General features: G+C 56.1%; 1 protein-coding gene across 1 annotated transcript; it reads left to right on the top strand.

The window, feature by feature from the left end:
* Positions 1-1,248: 1,248 nt before the first annotated feature.
* Positions 1,249-15,479, top strand: AMER1 (APC membrane recruitment protein 1). Its single transcript, XM_048070660.2, is given in 3 exon segments — positions 1,249-1,458; positions 7,253-9,768; positions 9,771-15,479. Coding segments are annotated over 2 exon segments (3,417 nt in total). The 5' UTR covers positions 1,249-1,458; positions 7,253-7,346; the 3' UTR covers positions 10,766-15,479.
* Positions 15,480-18,316: the final 2,837 nt, after the last annotated feature.

Here is an 18,316-nt window from a genome sequence, read left to right as displayed (position 1 = left end):
TGCCCTGCAGGATTTTGAGTTGGAGCTTATGCCCTGCTGCTGTCACAGTGCTCCCCAAACATCCAGGGAAGGGTTGGACTCACGCAGGTGCAGCTTTCACCTCCACCAAACCACTCATGCACGTGGGGAGGTGAAAAGGTGCCTTTGCTTTTCAGCTGTAGGCAGGGGAGTGCGGCTGAGTCTGCATCACCTGGGGGGTCCTGAGCCTTCGCCGTGCAGCTGTGGAGAGGAAAGCTGGTTCCCCAGCAGGTGAGCTGCCCCTGGGGGTTTGGGGGATGGGTTTATGGGGATGACACCCCCCTGCACCGTGCCTGGGCTGTCAGGCAGGTGTAAGCAGATAATGACTCACAGGCCCTGCTGACCTGGAATGGAAATCAAATCAGCTAATACTTGAATGGATGAAAAACTTCATATTCAGAGTAATCACACTAAGCAAGTACCAGCTGGTGACTCTAATGCCAGCTGCATGCATGTATTAATTAATGGGTGTTCTGTGATTAGGAGGAGTTTTTGGAGCCCCTCTTGCTGTGCTCCCTTTTCCTCTGCCTGCTAAGAGATGCTGGTATCTCACTTCCTAAAGCATCTCCTTGAATTTCTGGTTCGTGGGGCCAGGATCAGGGGGGGAAGGATGTTCCACCTCTGGCCAGCTGTGGGAGGCTCAGCCTGGTGCAGGCAGCCAGGCACGAGGGCTGCTCGCCCTTCATGCGTGTGATAAGGTTTCAACCCCCATTCGGTGAAAATCCAGGCCCTGGTGGTGGTCATCTGAAGGGAGAGAGAGGGTAAATATCCAGTAATATCCAGTAAAATAGATATTAATTTAATGGGGATTTTGGCCTTTGGCTCGCAGCGGGGTGACCCGAAGGGGTGGCTCAAGGTGCAGAGCCCCTCGGGGCACCTCGCCAGGGCCAGCAGCAGCCCCGTGCCACAGCCAGTCAGGGCTGCGTGTGCCACAGCGGCTCCGTCCCCGCCCCGCCCGTCGCCTCCTTCCCCCGCTCCACACCCCAGAACCGGGACCGGCCCCCAGGGCCCGCCCCAACGGGCGGCTGCTGACAAACCCCCACCGCCCCCGTCCCTCCCGCTTCGGCTGGCGCCGCCCCGTCCCTCCCCGGCGGCGGGCACGGCAGGGCCGGGCCGTGCTTCCTCCTCCTCCTCCTCCTCCTCCTCGGCCGAGCTCCGGCCGCGGCCCAGCACGCCGGTAAGGGCGGCCGGCGGGGCCCGGCGGCGGGGCCCTTTGTTGCGGCAGCGGCCGCCACGCAAGGCCCCGGCTCGCCCCGCCGCACCGGGCCGCGGGGGCCGGCCGGCCGCGCTCCCCCGGGGGTGGCGGCCGCGCTCGGGTTTTTTTTTTTTATTTTTCTATTTTTTATCGCTTCCTTCACGGACCGGAGCCCCGGGAGCGGTGCTGGGCCCGGCCGTGGCAGCCTCCGCGGAGCTGGGAGCTGAGGGCTTGGAGCTGCCGGGGTGAGGGGGGCGCGGGGCCGGCGGAGGGCGAGGGTGTCCCGGGGGTGCGGGGAAGGGGGGCTCCGGGCTGGGGAAGGGCCCGGGGAGGAGAGGAGAGGCCGGGCTGCTGAGGGGGGCAGGCTGAGCTGAGCCCCCCGAGAGCCGCCGTGCCTTCATCCCCTCCATCTCCACGGGGGCTGCCACGGGCGACACGTGGAGGTGGCACCCCACGGAGGTGGCATGGCACTGCTCGTGCCAAGCCCAGCACCCGACAGACCGATTGTCCCCAGCGGGAATCACGTCCCCCCGGCCTTCCTACCCTGGCGTCGAACCCACCGACGCGGCTGTTGGCTCTCAGAGGTTGCGGGATCCGAGCATCCCGACACATGGCTCTGGGTTTCTTTCCCTGCTGAGACTCCGCGGTCTTCAGGAAGAGTTTGGACGAGGCTTTTGCGGCCGGATTCATCGTGGCGTTGGATGTGGCCCCAGTTTCTTGGCCGTGTTTCTCGTCCCCAACCGTTGAGGCCCGACCGGTAACTGCCGGTGTCCCACTTTGCACAAATTCAGCCATCCGCGAGCCACGAGTGGAAAACTGAATTTTCACGTGTGTTTTTCTGGTAGACCAAAATACCTGTGCTGTGTACTGGCTCAGGTTTCTGTTGGTGCTCGCTCTGGCCTGGGCAGGATTGGATCTGCTACGCAGCGTCGGTGTTGAGGTTAATGGTGAACTGCTTGAGCCCCTTGATGCGCTCCATCTTCCCCCAAAGGTTGGGTGACTGCACGTTTTTGTCTGATGTCCCTGTTCTCCGTAAGTTTATTGTGACCTTTCCCACCAGGCTTCTGTCTTTCGCATCCAAAAGGCTGCGAGGTGACGGGCAGCAGCCGAGACAAGCCGTGCGTGGAGCGAGGCACCCAAACAGCCGCGCGCCGGGGCTGAGTGGGGAGAGGCACGGGAATGCCTCCGTGGGAGGGATCTGCCTTCCCATTCAGCACCAGACTTAATGGAGGCGTCACGAGCTCCTCAGGCAGAGCTGTTAAACTTACACCCGTCTCGTAAAAGCGTTCGCTTGCGTTTTTTTTTCATGTGGTTACTACTCGCAGTTGTGGTGGCTGTGATCTCGGTGTGAGGGGAAGGCGCCGCGCTCCTGGCTTACCCCGAGGTCTGTGCCTGCTGTCGCTGCGCTGCTCCGGGTCAGCTCTGCTCGGGACTGAGGTCCTGCAGCAAGCAGGCTGCGGTGGCTCCTTGCTCGGTGGTACCCCGGTGCAGCAGGTTGTTCCTTGGGCATCGGTTTTGTGCCACCTGACTCATTTCTCAGGTTTTGGGCTGATTTTCGGCCGCTGCTGAGCATCTTTGGTGGCAGCTCAGAGCCGGAGCAGGGACGTGCTGGGTGGCTAGGTGCTGTTTACTCCCCAGTGCGTCTCTCTCTTTTCCCATCTGTGTCAGCACGCTCCAAACCCACCTGCCTGATGTTAAAACGCGATGAAACATGAAAGAATTTCCTTTTACAAAAGGGGAGGCGGAAGCTCTGAGCAGGGGAAAGCTGAGGTTGGTGGCGAATGCAAATTGTGAAGCTCGTTCTGAGTCAGCGCCAGCGTCTCGGGACCTTTTCTGGCACACCAGCTATCTCTCGCCGTAAAAACAAGGTGCTGCCGCGTAAGTGCAGCATCTCTGCCTAAGCTGTAGGGTTTCTCTTGCCTGAGGATCCCGGCTGTCTCCATAAGTATGTAAATATGGCATGTTAATTACACCCAGGTGGGGTAAAGGGTCAATGCTTCCCCGCTGTGGATGTGGTTATGCCAGCAGGTTTGGGGATAAGCAGCACCGGCGCCAGGCACTCTTGAACTTGTAGATATCTGCCCACGTGGTGCTTCACGTTGGTGTAATTATCGCAGGAAAAAAACAACTGAAGAAAATCACAGCTCTGACTAAAGGAGTTTTACAACTATAAAGCTCCTGGTAAATCAGGCCTCGGGACTGAAACTTTGAAGTGCTCGAGTTGTCTTTGTCTCTTAGACAGAATGACATTAACACGCAGCTTTCCAACAAAACGATTTCTATCGCCTGCTGTTTTTACTGTAACAAAAATCATTTGCGCAACAGTTCATTTGAGGATCGGGGCGGCACACTGTGGCAGTTCTGTGCCCGTCAGTACTGACGGCTGTAATAACGCGCCTGCAAACGGGGCGTCAGCGGTGCGGAGGCATAGGGGGCATCACGGGGAGAGCTGCTGCTTGTTCGTAAGCAGCGTCCGGCGAAATACTAGCTGAGTGGAGCTTCTGTGGGGGATTTGCAGAAGGATCGGGGCTGTGCTGCTGCCGTCACCGCGGGGCTATGTGGGGCGCCTCCGTGATGGCTCTGTCGGGGGCGCGGGGGGGAAGCTGCCAGGTATGTAGTGCCACTCAGCTGCCGGCCATCGCCCCTCTTCTCGCTGCCTCTGTTCAGGAAGGATTTAATTTCTGTCATCGTGGGCACTGAACAGGCTGCAGGGTGGCTCGGGGGGTACAGAGCACGCTGCACGGGGGGAGTCGGGAGGGCTCGCTCGGCCGCAGAACTGGGAATCTGGTTTAGGGGTAAGCGTACTGCGGGTTAAGCACTGCAAAAGGAAAAAGGCGTGTAAGCTAAAGTAGGTATAAAATGGCCACGAGTAAAATACTTTGGAAAATGGAAGGTGGTTTCCAATTCTCAGGGCTTTTGGTTCTTGGGACAGGCCCGGAGCCCTGCGGGGCAGGAGCTCCCACGTGGAGGAACCCGACGGTTTGTGGGAAGGGATCGCGCCGCCGCAGCAGGAGGGAGCACCAGAGCTCGGGGAAGAGCTCTCCCACCGCAGATGCCTGCAGCTCAGTTCCTGCTGCCTCAGACGAGGCGCTCCGGAGGTCCGTGGAAGGATCTCTTTTGTCTGCGGGCTCGGTCAGAATCTGGTGAATTCCAGCTAGGGCTGGGCTCCGTGTTATTTGCTCAAATTTTTTTGTTCTTTAACTCCAGAGCTGGAGCACAACCGCACTTTTGGAAAGGTCCCGTGAGCAGCCTGCCACGATGGCTCCCCGGGCGTGCTGCAGAGCCGGGCCAGCCCCGGGCTTGCTCTGGCTGTCTGTAGCACCAGCTGCGGCAAAAGCAGCCCCCCGGGTTAAGGAGAAGAGGTGCTGCGTCTGACACAAAACCTCCAAGCGGTGCTCGAGCAGCTCTCCCGGATTACAGAAATCCGCTCTCTTGCCGGGGGTGCTTCTGCCTCCTAATCCTGGCAGCAGGACAGACTCCCCTGAGATGCGGTAAGTCCCTTAATTCCCAGTCCCCTGTTTGTAGCATCAGGACGACGCTCCTGTTCCCTTGCTGAGAATTAATTGATTGTAGCTTGTCCTTGCCTGGTGCCTGCGAGAATTAATTGATCGTGCTCGGGTGCACACCTCCCCTGCTAGCAGCTGTGCCGTCCCCGTGCACCTGCCTGCATGGGGGGGGATTCCTGGTTTGTTGTGCTCGGGCCTCGTCCCTTCAGTGCTTCTTGCTGTTCTGGAAGGTCTCTGATCTGATGTGGGGGCCAAAAACCCGCGGCTGGATATGTGCTGCCTGAGGAAGAGGTATTTCCTTGCGCTCAGGTGTACGTCGGGTGCTTGGTGGGGTGCGAGCAGATTTCTGGGGCTCCACTGCTGCCCGGCCAGCGCTGCATCGGGGCCTCCATCCCTCCCTGCTCAGAAACATCTGTGGTTTTGGGCACAGCTGGGCTCCTGGTGAGAGGAGGCAACAGCGCGAGCAGCCGGACCCTTCTGCAGTGCTGCGCTTGGGGGTCGCCGAGGGATTTGGGGGTTTCTGGCCCTGCAGGGTGAGGCGCTGCCGAAAGGCAGCTGGGCCGAGCTGGGCGAGGCCACCGATCGCTATCAGGGGCTCCCCACCTAATCTCTGGTGCGACACAAAGAAAGGATTTAGCAGCCTGCTTACCATAGGCAGCGTCAGCCCGCGTGAAGGAGAGCGGCCTGATGAGCGGCCTCAGCCCCTCGGTGTGTTTGGGGGATAAATCAGCGACGTTTTCCCGAAGCTTTTAGGCGCAGGCTGGGCTGCTTTCCTCCTCCTTTGTGGCTGAAAGCTGAGGTGGCCGTGCACGTTTGCAAACCTACAAAGTTAGGAAAGCCCAGCGGGGTGCCGTGCGGGCCCCTGCTCCAGCAGGCGCTGGGGAGGCTGGAGGCTGTCCCTTCCACGTCAGGCTCTGTCCTCAGCCCTGGAGGGGGGGATGTGGTGCTCAGAGCTCGGTTTCGGAGCAGGACAGCCTGCTGGCGAGGGTGCTGTGCCACAGCTGTGTGCTAACAGACCCCCAGGACCTGGCCGGGGTCAGGCCTAGGTGCTCTGGACCTGGGGCAGAAAACTGCCTCGCCCCCAGATTGCCCGGCTCCCCCTTGGCCCTCTTGGCCACCCCAGGAAGCTGAGGACAGGCCAAGTGCTGTCTTTTATGGGGATTTGCTTGGTTTTGCTTTTAACCCTGATCACAGGTTTGGGGGTTTGCCCTTGGTGACGTTATTTTGCGAGCGTCTATAAATAGCCATGTGGTCACAGCAGCGCGCATCCATTGATGCCAGTGCTGATGTGGAGCCAGAGCAAGTTTGTTTTCAATTTGAATTTGTGAAATCTCTTTCCTGTTTCATTTTTCTGCCACTTCTTAAACAATCTGTGCGCACACATGTATGCGTGCTGTTGTCTTTCAGTCCTACCTAAAGAGATCTCTGCAGAGAGGCTCTGGGGAGGCTCCATAGAAAGCCCGGAGTTGCTCCAGAAGGGTTTGGGAAGCATCCAGGAGTCCAGAAGTGCTTTGTCAGAGCTAGAAAAGTGCCGCAACCCCGCTGGGATGCTCTGGGAAGGCCCCAGAAGCCTCAGAACACCAGGGCTCTCGTTAATTACAGGGGCAAATAACCGTTGTGATACTCTCTATGCAGCCTCCCAAGGCTCGAGAGAAGATCTTAGGTGGCGGGTTTGCTGTTGAGCTCCAGGAGCCATCGTCTGGGTGTGTTTCTGATTCAGGATCTCTGGGCAAAGCCTGTGGGAAGCTTTCCCAGCCTCGTCCCAGTCAGGGCTAAGCCTCAGGTACAGCGGCTCAGCAGTGCATTACAATCCTCGTTGGATTTATTCTCTCCAATCTCGACTCTGGAGAAGAAATATTATTATTTTATTTCTCTGCTATTGACATCAATCCAGGCTGAAATTTTAAAACCTCTCTCTCTGCTACTGAGATAATCTGATCGGGGTGGTTTGTAATGAATGGTTTTAATGCAATTCTTTCTTGCTTGACAGATGATTTTAAAAACAACTGAAGTCTGGTGAGAGGGGGGAAAAAAAGTACGGTAAATAGCTCTTCAGCTGGGTGCACGCTTACTGCAAGGGCTGCTGCCTGGCTTGGCTCTCTATCGAAATGCTTCCTCCTGTTTGGGAGGGCTGGAAGTAGAGTTTGGGAGGTGTCAGTCCCTCTCCCTTTTGGAGACGCCCTTGCTTCCTGTGCCGGCAGGCCGCTGTTAGCAGCCCCTCGTTGCCCCTTTGGCAAAAGGAGGCCAAACAAACGTCCCTGCAAGCAAGGTGGTGCGGGGCCAGGCCTGGGTGCGGTGATGCTGCCCCGTGGGTGCTGGTGGGTTTCCTGGACTGGTGGTCTGGTGAGTTTGAGTTTTGTGGCATTTCCATGCCGAGCTGTAGCAGGTGAGGCGAGACGAGTGGCTCTTGGAGGCTTTTGCAGCGCCGGTTCCAGACAGGGACGAAGCACCTCGCCTCGTTACACCGCCGCAAGTGACTCTGCACCACCCCCTGCCGTGCCCTCACCTCTTCTCTCTTTTCTCTTTGCTTTAGATCAGCCACGATGCTTCAGCCCGCGTGCCCGGAGGAAGACTCTGCCACCGAAGTCCTCGCTTCCAGCTAGACAGACGTGAGCCCAGCAGCTGCCATGGAAGCAGCCTGCACAGAGGAGTCTGCCAGGAGCAGGTCTCCGTCCGCCACGTGCCGGCAGCGCAAGGGCAGCGACCAGCAGCCCGAGGAGAACGGCGAGCGGCTGTCCCAGTGGAGCGATGCCTCGGTCGCGGCTGCGGAGCAGCAGCAGCAGCCCCAGGCGCCCCCCGGCAAGCTGAAGAAAACTGCTTTCAAGCTGTTTGGAGGGAAGAGGAGCATATGTACGCTGCCCAGTTTCTTTGGCGGCAGAAACAAAGGCCAGGGGAAAGGAGCCTCGAAAAAGGGCCTCAGTAAAAGTAAGACCCACGATGGGATCAGCGGTGCTGTGTATGACGAGGGCAGCAGGGTGCAGCTGGAAAGCCCTTCGGATGGAAGCAAGGATTCGCATCCTTGCCCGCTGCCGAGCTCCCAAAGCGTTCACGTGGCCATAGACACCAGCGTCAAGTTTGATTTTGGCAGGCAGGATGGCTCTCCGCCAGGGAGTATTGAGGGCTGTGAGAAGAAGCCCAACGGAGAGAAGTCATCCTTCCCCAGACCGAAAAAAGGCCTGAAGGGGCTGTTGAACAGCATCCGGCGTCACCGCAAGAGCAAGGTGGCTGAGTGTGAGAAAGCAGAGCTCCCCGAGTGGGCTGGGGACTCAGAGGAGGCCAACAAAACTCGAGGCACGGGAACAGAAACCCAAGGAGCCACAGAGGAAAGGGGACCTGGGTCTGTCCCCCTCGCTGCGGCCTGCCCAGGGAACTCAGAGGATAACTGCTCCGTAGGCACGACCACCAATTCCGGGGAGGCTGCTGAGCCAGACTGGCTCAGGGCTGACCAGGGCAGCCCCGAGGGTGATGGGCTGAAGATGCCTGGGGACCGGGATGCTCTGGATGCAAAATCAGAGGTGGACGCCGCCGTCTGTGCAGAGTCTGACTACAGCCACCTCCCCGTGGCCCTGCATCCCGACTTGGCAGACAACGACCCTCCCTCGCTGCACTCTGGGGACCAGCTGAGCCTCATCTTCGGAGACGTCACGTCCCTGAAGAGCTTCGATTCCCTCACGGGGTGCGGAGACATCATCGCTGAGCCCGACATCCTCAGCATTGCCGAGAGCGCGATCTCTGTGGAGCGCAGCAGAGACGCTGCGAAACGGAGCTCCTGCCTCGTCACCTACCAGGGCGGCGGGGAGGAGATGGCCATGCCGGAGGAGGCGGAGGAGTACCTCCAGCAGATGTGGGACAGCACCACTGAAGGGGACAGGAGCTACGAAGCCCAGCTGCCACCGGCCATGAGCAGTCACAACCCGCAGGCGGCGAGCAGCAAGCTGGAGACGCGTGGTTTGCACGAGGCAGAAGCCCACCCCTACGCCGGCGGGGCGATGGACGGCGTTGAGCTCCTGACGCCGCAGAGCGACCAGCAGGAGTCTGCACCTAACAGCGACGAGGGTTACTATGACTCCACCACGCCGGGACCAGAGGACGAAGGCGGGGATGGGCTTTGCGAGATCAAGAAGGACCGTCTGCCCAGAGACAGCTACAGCGGCGATGCACTTTACGAGTTTTATGAGCCAGATGAGACGCTAATGAGTCCCTCACACGGGGAGGAATCCCTGTTTGAGAGCAAAGTCTCTCGCCCAGAGATCTTCAGCTACTTCTTGGACTTCTGTCTCCCTGCTGAGAAGGGCTTGATCCAGATGATGGATCAGAAAATGGGTGTTATGGAAACCGAAGAAGAGCGGCTAGCTGCCATCCAGAAGGAGCTGCTGTACTGGGAGCTGCAGAGGGAACCGGTCCTGAAACGGCTCGATGTTCCCAGGGAAAAGCAGTACCTTGAATGTAAAACTAGAGCAGCCAGCTTGATTGGCAAAAATCAGAGTTGCCTTGGTAGTGAGCAGATTGCCTCTCAAGCTCCGAACAGGAGCGTGAGTAGCGGGGTTTCGGTGGCGAGAGGCGAAAACCCGGAGTGGAGGGACTTTCCAGGGCCTTTGTGTCCAGAGAACTGTTACAACAGCCAAAAAGCCCAAGGAAGTTGCCTTATTCAGCTCATGAAGAACAACCCAGGGTTCAATTCTGACCCGGATCAGGCGTTGTTCGGGGGGCCCGTCCACGGCGGCGTGGCCCCACCCAAAACAGGGCCGTTCCCCGGCTACAGGCCCCACGAGCGCGAGAGCTGCTCGCAGAGCGACCACTGCGACGGGGCTGAGGCCGCCCCCAGGGAGCCCCAGGCTGACAGCGAATGTGAACCCGAGCACGCCGTGAACTTCTCGCAAGCACTAGTGGAGTTCACCAGCAGCGGGACCCTCTTTTCCAGCCTCTCGGAAAGCCTGGGCAGCTCCGACTCCGGCTCCTCCTTCACGCAGAACCTCCCCGTCCTCCCCACCATGGTCACCTTCGACATCGTCGACGTGGAGCAGGAAGGGGAAGGGGAGTGCGAGCAGCACCTGAGATGAACGCCGACGAGGACATCGCCGCATCCTTCGAGGCCTTTGACGACAGCTACGTGCAGAAAGAGTCATTTGCTGAATGTGACGAGAGAATGTTCCCCGGGTACCCCCAGGGCTCCTTCCAGAGCTGTAACTGGGGTGTCGCCAGCCTTCCCCGCCACCTGCGCCTGCACGGGCTCAGCCCGGCCATGCCCGCGCCCCTCTCCGTCAACAGGAGGAGCAGGTCGCTCGACACGGAGAGCCTCGAGTTCGAGCTCGCCGACCTGCAGGTGTCCAAGAACGGCCTTAAGCCGTGCCAGCTCTGGTCTAAATGGGACAAAAAGGACTTGGACGGTGCGAGAAGGAGCAGGAGCAAAGAGGACGCCGGGCTGTCCGCTCCCGCAGGTGGGGAGGCCGACGGTGTGCTGGGCTGGCCGGGCTTGCAGCACCTGCAGTACGACGCCGAGCTGGCTCCCGGGGGGGTGAAACGCTGGGGCTTTGCCCCGGCTGCTGGGCTGGAGAGCGGCTGGGAGCCGTCCGAGCAGCCGGACGCCGACTCCCCCTTTCTGTCCCTTTCCCGCAGCAGTGCCAGAGAGGCTCTGGAGAGGCGGCCCCAAGAGCCAGAGCTGGACAGGCAACTGGTCAGGCCGTCCAATTTACCTCTGCAGGCCGACACGAGGCAGCCCCCGGAGGCGCCCGGTGCCTACAGGTACCACGGAGAAGTTGCAGCCAAAAAGCTTGCGCGCGTGTTACCGCTGGGCGAGCCGGAGCCGCCGCAGAGCTTCGGCTTCCCTCAGTCCCCGGAGAAACCAGCCAAGTGCAAACCTGTCGGCGTGGCCCAGGGGGTGCCCCAGTTCCACGATGACAGCACCGAAACCTTAAAAAGCCCCTCCTGCTTCGCGGAGCACTTCGGGAGCGCCGGCAAAGAGCTGCTGAAAGGGAGAGGCACGCAGGGGAGCGCGCTGCCCGCCGGCTGCCCCAGCGCCGCGGTGAATGTAACAGGAGCCAAATAGCTCCTCCTGGGCAGCCGGGGAGGGGGAAGAGGGTTAAAAGGGTGGGCAGGGGGAGGGAGGAAGTGAACACTAATGAGCGACTTTAATGTCCAACTGGGCCAACAAAGATGAACTCCTGCAGCTGCAGTAAGCACCTGGTCTGCATGCTGCTGTTCCGCGCTGCTGTGGGTACTCTGGTTTGATGTAGAGCAACCTCCTAGATTCGTGGATTAACACTGAGGCACTTTTTTTTTTTTTTTCCCAGTGCGAGCCACCACACTCGAATACAATACGCAATGCAAAATGCGGCCCCAGTGCACGGCCCCATTGCTGCTAGAATAAATTCTGGAAACAGACCCTTTTCTAGCACGGCAGGTTTGTTCTCGGCAGGTTCAGCTCAAGGGGCACCGTCACCTTTGGAGGAAAGATTTGAGGATTTGATGTTCGGGAGGAGCAGGGAGCATTGCTGCCCTGCACCCTCGCTTCGGGCGTTAGTTGGTTGCGTGGGGTCACGTCTCCCTGGTTTGGGGTTTTTGGGGCCAGGCTGCTTTCGGGCACCTTCCTGAAGCCACCGCTTCAGGATGGAGCCAGGGGAGCAAGTCTTGGGGAAGCTTTCAGAAGAAATCGTGTTTTCTTCCTCTTCTTGGTGAAATGTTTTGTTTCGGACAGACTTTTAATGTCTTCCATCTTGTTTGTGATTTGGGGACCCCAGAGGAAGGATGCAGGTTATTTTGAGAGCAAGGAAAGGAGGCGATTCAGCTGAAAGGGGAACGTTGCCGTAACTTTTTTTTTTTTCCTGCCCAAAAGGAAAGCAGGAGCTTTTGTGTGCGTGCTGATAACATTTTTCAGCTCTAGCTTTAATTTGCTCAAAAATACAACACTCGGAGAGGTTTTCTCTTGATGGATTCCCTTTCCAGAACAAAACTTCAGCCCCTTTTTGTCGTGGTCTGTCTTCATGGTGCATAATTTCCAAGTGAAGCATTTCCCATGCTTTGTCCCACATTCCTAGCCTCTCCCAGGCCACGGGCACATGTAGGAATTCTTTGAAATAAGCTAAATTTGCATCGTGCCTGTAGCTGTGAAGTTGCCGATGCTGTTACTTTCTTCAAAAGGAAGTTTTGTGGGTTTTTTACTTCATGTTTGTTTTCTTTGCATAAACTCATGTGGGGAAAGTATTCTGTTAATTGGAATACAGGATGTAACGCAGCCTAAATTAGGCTTCACAACTTCTTCCTCCTAACTGGAGGGAACAAAAAAGCTGGAGATTGCTGCAGGTTTTTGATTGTTTTGTTTGTTTTTCCTCTTTCAACGAGTGTGGAGAAGGGACATGAGCTGAGGAGGCAGGCTCTGTGCTGAGGAGGCTGCGAGCTCCTGGGAACACTTTGAGGCTGGCGGAACAGAGCTCCCGTCTCTCCTTAAGGAGTCTCCTGTGTCCTGGTTGATCTTAAACACTTTTGTCTGTAACCCAAACCTCGCCTTCTGTGACTTACAAGGCCTCTCCCTGCTTCTGTCCAACTTCTGGAGCCTGATCTTAATTCAGTTACAGATAGCTTTTTTTTTTTTTTCCCCGACTTGCCCCTTTTCTGCTTCTTTTCACAGCAGAGCTTTTAGCATTAAAAAAATAATCCCAAACGGGCAATACCACAGCGTTCCCCTCCTCCAGGGCCTGCTGTTCGTGGCCGGTGCCCGGCTGTGCCCCCGACCTGCTGACCGATGTGCTTGGAACACGAGCAGCCCCCCGGTGTCACCGTGCCTGGGGAGCACCGAGGCACCGAGAGCTGCTTTGTGCTGTGTTCCCAAGCAAAATGAAGTCCTGTTATTTCGTCTTGGGAAGAGGCTTCTTACCCCTGTCCCTGTGCATCCATGAAGGAGCAGGGAACGGCAAAGCCAGGCTTTGATTTTTGGCAGTTCCATTTCTGTATGATTTTTTTTTCTGTGAACAGACTCCTGAGGCTAGAGCAGAGCTGTCTGCGTATCTGTGGGACTAAACCTTCATTTTTCAGTATTTCTGTACCAGCACCTCTGCAGGGAGGTGCTGTGGGAACCCGCTGTGCAGCATTTTCCTTCCCTCCGTGCACTCCTCTTTTATCAAAAAGGGTCTTGTGGGACAGACTCTTCTACCCTCTGTTCGCTCCCGTTGTAGCCAAAAGGGTTTCGTGGGACAGAGCAGCCCTAATCGACACCGGCATCGTAGCCGAGCTCCACTGCAACCCGCTGCCACTCGCAAGGGACAGATGGCAGGCAGACAGTGCTAGCAACACCAGAGATGCCGCGGCACAAACCGGTGCTCACCGTAATGGCTTGGCTTCCGCAGCAGCCTCTTCCTGGGTTTTTAGTGGTTATTTTCTTTCAGCGTGTCACCAAAGGCATCTCGCAGGTCAGGGGGGTTTTGCGTAGTGTTTTTGTAAATGGCGCAGCCTTTGCCAAAGTTCTGGTGAAGTATGAAAGTGTCTCAGTGCTAAAATGAATGTACAGTTGCAAATGCATGTCTCTTTAGTAATAATTATTTTGGTTGTAGGTACGTAGTAGAAAGACTTACTGACAACAGTTCCTAGACTAATGTGTGAAAGCAATACAGCCAAGACTTGATAATCTGACTTTATACCAAAGGTTTCTCCTCTTAATTTGATTTAAACTAAATGAAGCAGACACCTGCTGATTTAAAGTGAGATTTTTAAAAGCATTTTAAACCCATTTTCCAGGATTATTGGAGCATTCTGCCCCATTAACCAAAAGAAGTAAAAATTTTCATTATACTAACCCGGGCTGTAGATTTTCACTGCCGGGGAGTGGATTTCATTACCTAATGCACTCCTGCTCTTACAATATCTGTCTGCTCTGGGATAAATAGGACCAGATCTTCCCCACAATACTTTTCTACTCGGAAATTATAAAAGAGCTACGCTTTGAGTGCCAAATACAAGCTCCTGGGCCTTGATCTTGTCCCCTTAGGGATTTAGGAGAGATTTCTCACAGTTGCAGTGTCCAAATTAACGCTCAAATCCCTGGAGGGGGGGAAATACTCAGAATACTTTCGGAAGCAATGGGTCTGGAAATGAAGCTTGTAAGGGTGATCCTCCATCCTTTCCCCGATTTATCGGGATGTTAATTGATTGTTTGGGTTTGCTGAAGCCAAACAGGGAGTGTTTGGTGGCACAGGGGGCGGTTGGAGCACGGGCACTGCAGCCTTGGGGTGGGATCGACCCACGGCTGCTTTCCTATGGGGGAGAGGGGCTGGCAGCCCGCGATGCCCTCAGAGCTCGCTCGTTCACCACTGCCAACCTCGTACTAAGGACCATTTCCAAGAAATTCCCCACCTGAGTCCTTGGAGCCCATCTAAGCTAGCAGCAGCCCAGTTTCTCACCCAGGACTGCAGCAGTTCTGCTCGTCTCTGGATGAAGCTGTTGTCTTTTAACCTGGTGAAACAGAGACTTACCCAAGAAGCCCGAGTTTGAGAGTAGTAATTGAGGCTTTTTGTGAAAAAGGGGTCTGCTGAGCCAAAAAATAAGTCATAGGAGTGAGGATAGCAGGTTGTCTTGCTGAGATATTGAGGAAAATCTCCCCCAAACCTCAAGGAACTGAGTACGTCCCTTCCAGGGAAAGCCTTGGCTCGGAGTGGTGGATTATTGCTGTTAACTTACAGATCAAACCACTGCCCTTCAGGTCAGCCTACCAAGTAACTCTGTATTGCATTTTGGGGACTTTGTTCTTTTGTTCGTTTGTTTGTTTTTTATATACACACAAGAAAACGGTCGATTTTATCTATTTTTGTATAGTTTTGCATTTTATATTCATGGGGAGATTTTATGGACTGTTCTTTTACTTACGTACGTTGTGTTTTAAAATGGTGTGGTTTACAGTTCCGATGGAGAAAAAGCAATTTATTGCTGTCACTGCTGCTGCCACTGCCTGTGCAATGCAAGAAAACCACCTCGCTTCTCATACCCTTGTGTACCACGCTGCTCAACTTTATATGAGGGCCTGGCTCTGAAAATCAGCCGCCGGTCCGTTGCCAATACTTACTCTCTCTTTGTGGACGCCGCTAAGATGTCTTTGTTTTAATACTGGTTTGTCACACTTGTCACCTGTTTTCTAGCTTTGTTTTTAATCTGAATTTGTGGACCGTGGTGATTTCTCCCTGAAAGTGTTGTTGGCTGTCTTTTAAACTAAAAAAGCGTGGATTTCAGCTGGGGCTTTCCGTTCTGTGTGCGTAATTACTCTGTCCAATACTGGGGCTTTTCTTAAATCCCCGTACAACCTCGCGGGGCAGGAGATGCTGTCGGCTGGTTTGCCGTGATGATCTTGAAACCAGTGGCAAAGATCCTCTCTGGGGCTGCTCAGGGCTGTGAGCCTGGCCTGCTCCGTGGCTGTCTGGGAATCGTTCTGAAAATAACCCTGCGGTCTGAGGGTCCCCTCCCCGCCTGGCTTCTTCCCGGAGCAACACTGCCTCGAATTTTGGGATCTTAATTGAAACGAGAGCTTCTGGTAAGCTAAGACCTAACGCTAGTTAACGTGGTTCTTTTCTTCCCTTTTTTTTTTTTTTTTTAGTTGAATGAATATGCTGCTTTGTTTGCTTGACTCTATGTCTGTGCCCCTGCAGAGTTTGCAACCCTGTGTGGGGTGTAAGGGCTGACATAACTCCTCTGCAGAAAGTCATGTTGGTTAATTGAGCAGAAGAGAACAATGCCAAACAGTGACAGGCAAAAAGAAAATTAAATGCTGAAAAGCTAAAAAATCACTGAGACTGAAAGCAGATTTGTCCCTTCTTCCCCCGACAGCCAACGCCGGCAGAGATGCCAGTTCCATCCGAGACGTTTAGCTCTGCACAGGTTTTTGTCTTTTAATTAAATAGCTCCTAACAAAAAGGAGTGCTGCTAGGTTTTTTTCTCTTTTTTTTTTTTTTTAAATGGTTTTGCCCCCTTCCCAGAGCAGGGGTGGGAAGGCAAGTGGCTTGGCAAATGCTCCGGGGGCGCGCTGACCCTCGCTGCTTTCACATTCCCTCTGCCCCTTGGTGTGCAGGCCCTGTCTCGAGTGCAGCTCAGACGTGGTACCGGCTCTTCTCTCTGCGCCTGTATGATCCCAGAAAATGGAAAAGGAAAAAGGCCTTCAGCCCGGCCAGCCCACCTCCTGCCCCTCCGGCACCCCGCTGCGCGCTCCCCACTGCTGGGAGCAGCGCCCGCGCTGCCGCTGCCTCTGCAGGTGCCTTGCTTGTGGTGCAGGGAACACGCAGAAATCTAGAAAAGCCCGTCAGTGCTAACGAAACAGCGCTTTGCCCACGTCCATCCCTCGCTGTCCCCCCCCGTGGCCGCCTGCAAGGGAGCCCTGCTGCCGGCACCGCTGGCCCCAGTGCTCCGGGCAGCCCGGCGGAGGCAGCGGGTTCCCCTCTGGCCCCCGCGAGGGGACCGACTGGTGGGGGCTTTGTCCTGGTCTGGTCTCATTGCTACTAGTTCTTTCAACTTTTTAATGTATTGGCTGTGTTTTAAATTGAATGTTCCTTTCACTGAATTCTAATGAATAAACTTCGGATTTTTAGAGAATACCTGATCTCGCTTGTGTGTTTTTCTGGCTTGCTAGATCCTCGATTGTACCTCTTTCTTCTCCCTCCTCCCTTCTCCTGTCTCTTGGTTGCAAGTGAAGTGACTTTTTCAGCAGGAGGCTGCAGAAGACGTGTGTTAGAGCACAACACACTGCTGGGCTGTAGCACTCATTCCTCGGCTGAGCTTGGTGCTACCAAGTGAACTCTGCAACACAAGCATCGTTCAAGGCACCACCCTGAGTCGGGTTTTTCCCTCTTTCTCCCTGGCTTCAGTTGATTCAGGAGAACCAGCGGTGGCTTCGCCTCCCTGCTACCCCGCACTGATGTGCTGGCCTCGCAGGTGGGCCGAAGGAACAGGTTTAATTTGTGGGGAGAAAAGATACAAGTGAGGAGCCACCCACCTCCCTGCATTGCCCCTGCTTCACCCCCTCGTTCTTCACTGCCGCCTCTTCCAGAAGGAAAGCTGCAGTAAGCTTTGCTAAAACTCCCTGAGCCAGCCACGAGCTCCAGGTGCGGAGAAACAAAGCCCCCAGAGCTACGGGGACGTGTCGCCGGGACACGTAGAGGCCAGGGGCAGCTCTCCTGGGGCTGGGCAGCCGTGAGGCTTGCAGCAGGCCCGGTGCCCCCCGGAGCTCTGCCCACCTGAGAAGCCCAAGGTGCGGTCAGGGTGGACCTGCACCAGCTGTGGTTGGAGCTGTTTGAAACCTGGTCCTCGATGCCTCTAACGGGAGGCAGCTGGGACCTGTAGGGGCGAGGGCTAGTTGTTCAGAACCATTCATTTTAATATTTAATTATTATTTATGCTGCTGCATTTTGGCTCCCGCGGGAGCGGGGCCAGCAGGAGGTGAGAGGCCACCAGCCCCATGCTTGGCCCGGGGGAGTCGTGGCCGTAATGGGGCCGAGTCCTAATTACACCTAATTGAATTTAGGGAGCAAAAAAAATACCCAGGCGGAGCGAAGCTCTTTAGCAGAGGGCAGGCGCCAGCTGTCACTGATGGATGAGCTCCGATTATTATTCTTCATTTTAATCACGGGCAGAAAGTCTGAAATGGGATCAGCCGTGAAAAAGGAGCTGCCAGCACGCAGGGGGCTCTCCTGCTGCCAGGGGACAGAAACCTCGTCCCAAAAGGAGCAAAGCAACACGGGGAGAGGGCAGGGACGGGGTGCGTGTGCCTGGCAGCACCTGGGTCACAGCCTCGGGCCTCATCCTGCTCCTCGAGCTCTGCCTCCACCTTTCAGGGGCCATCCAAAGGTGGGGTCCATGCTGTGCCCTGCGGATCTGGGGCTCCAAGCACCCCTGCTGCCAGGCAGGACGGCGTTAGCATGGCTGTGGGGGCAGCGGTGTGGTGGAGCCACGCTGCTGGAGATGGGCTGGAGGCTGTGCTGCTTTAACCTTTTGCCACCATTTTCCTGCTGCACAGGTGGCAGGAGAAGCAACTCGTGGCTGTTGGAGGGCACCGTGCTTGGGACGTCCCCATCCCACCCCGGGTGCTTTCAGAGCTGCAGCGTTAATTACCTGCTGATAAATGCAAATCCACTCGCTGGTGAGTCTGGGTGCTGAACAAACGCACGCACATCTGTCTTCACGCAAATGCATTTCACATTTTCAAGCATCGCTTTTGTTTTTCTTTCCCAAAGCAATTTCCGCAGCCCCGACAGAACAACGCTGTGCCACGAAGGGAGACGCAGGTGACCGTCCTGCTGAAGACTGCGGTTGCTGTGCATTTAATTTCCTCTTTACCTCCCCGAGTCCTTGCGTTAAGGTCTCTGTTCTTAGGGGTGCACCAGCAGGCTGCTGTGCCGGGGGACCCATCCTCATCGTGTGCCCCAAAACCACGCACACGGAGCAGGGATGCTCAGCACCAGGATCCCCACAGCTCAGCCCTGCTGCCATCCCCAGCGGCTGCTGACCCCGGGAGCTGCATGCTGGAGATTTATTTTTTAATCTCTCTATTTTTAGTATGATGCTGAGATCTCTTTTATGATGGAAAAAAAAAATCCCACTGGGCTGCAGCGTCTCATGGGAAGGAGCCGGC

Source organism: Anser cygnoides, chromosome 13 (assembly GCF_040182565.1).
Source record: "Anser cygnoides isolate HZ-2024a breed goose chromosome 13, Taihu_goose_T2T_genome, whole genome shotgun sequence".
NCBI lineage: Eukaryota > Metazoa > Chordata > Aves > Anseriformes > Anatidae > Anser > Anser cygnoides.
The sequence above is the reverse complement of the archived record's forward strand: the minus strand, read 5'-3'. Positions and strand labels throughout refer to the sequence as shown.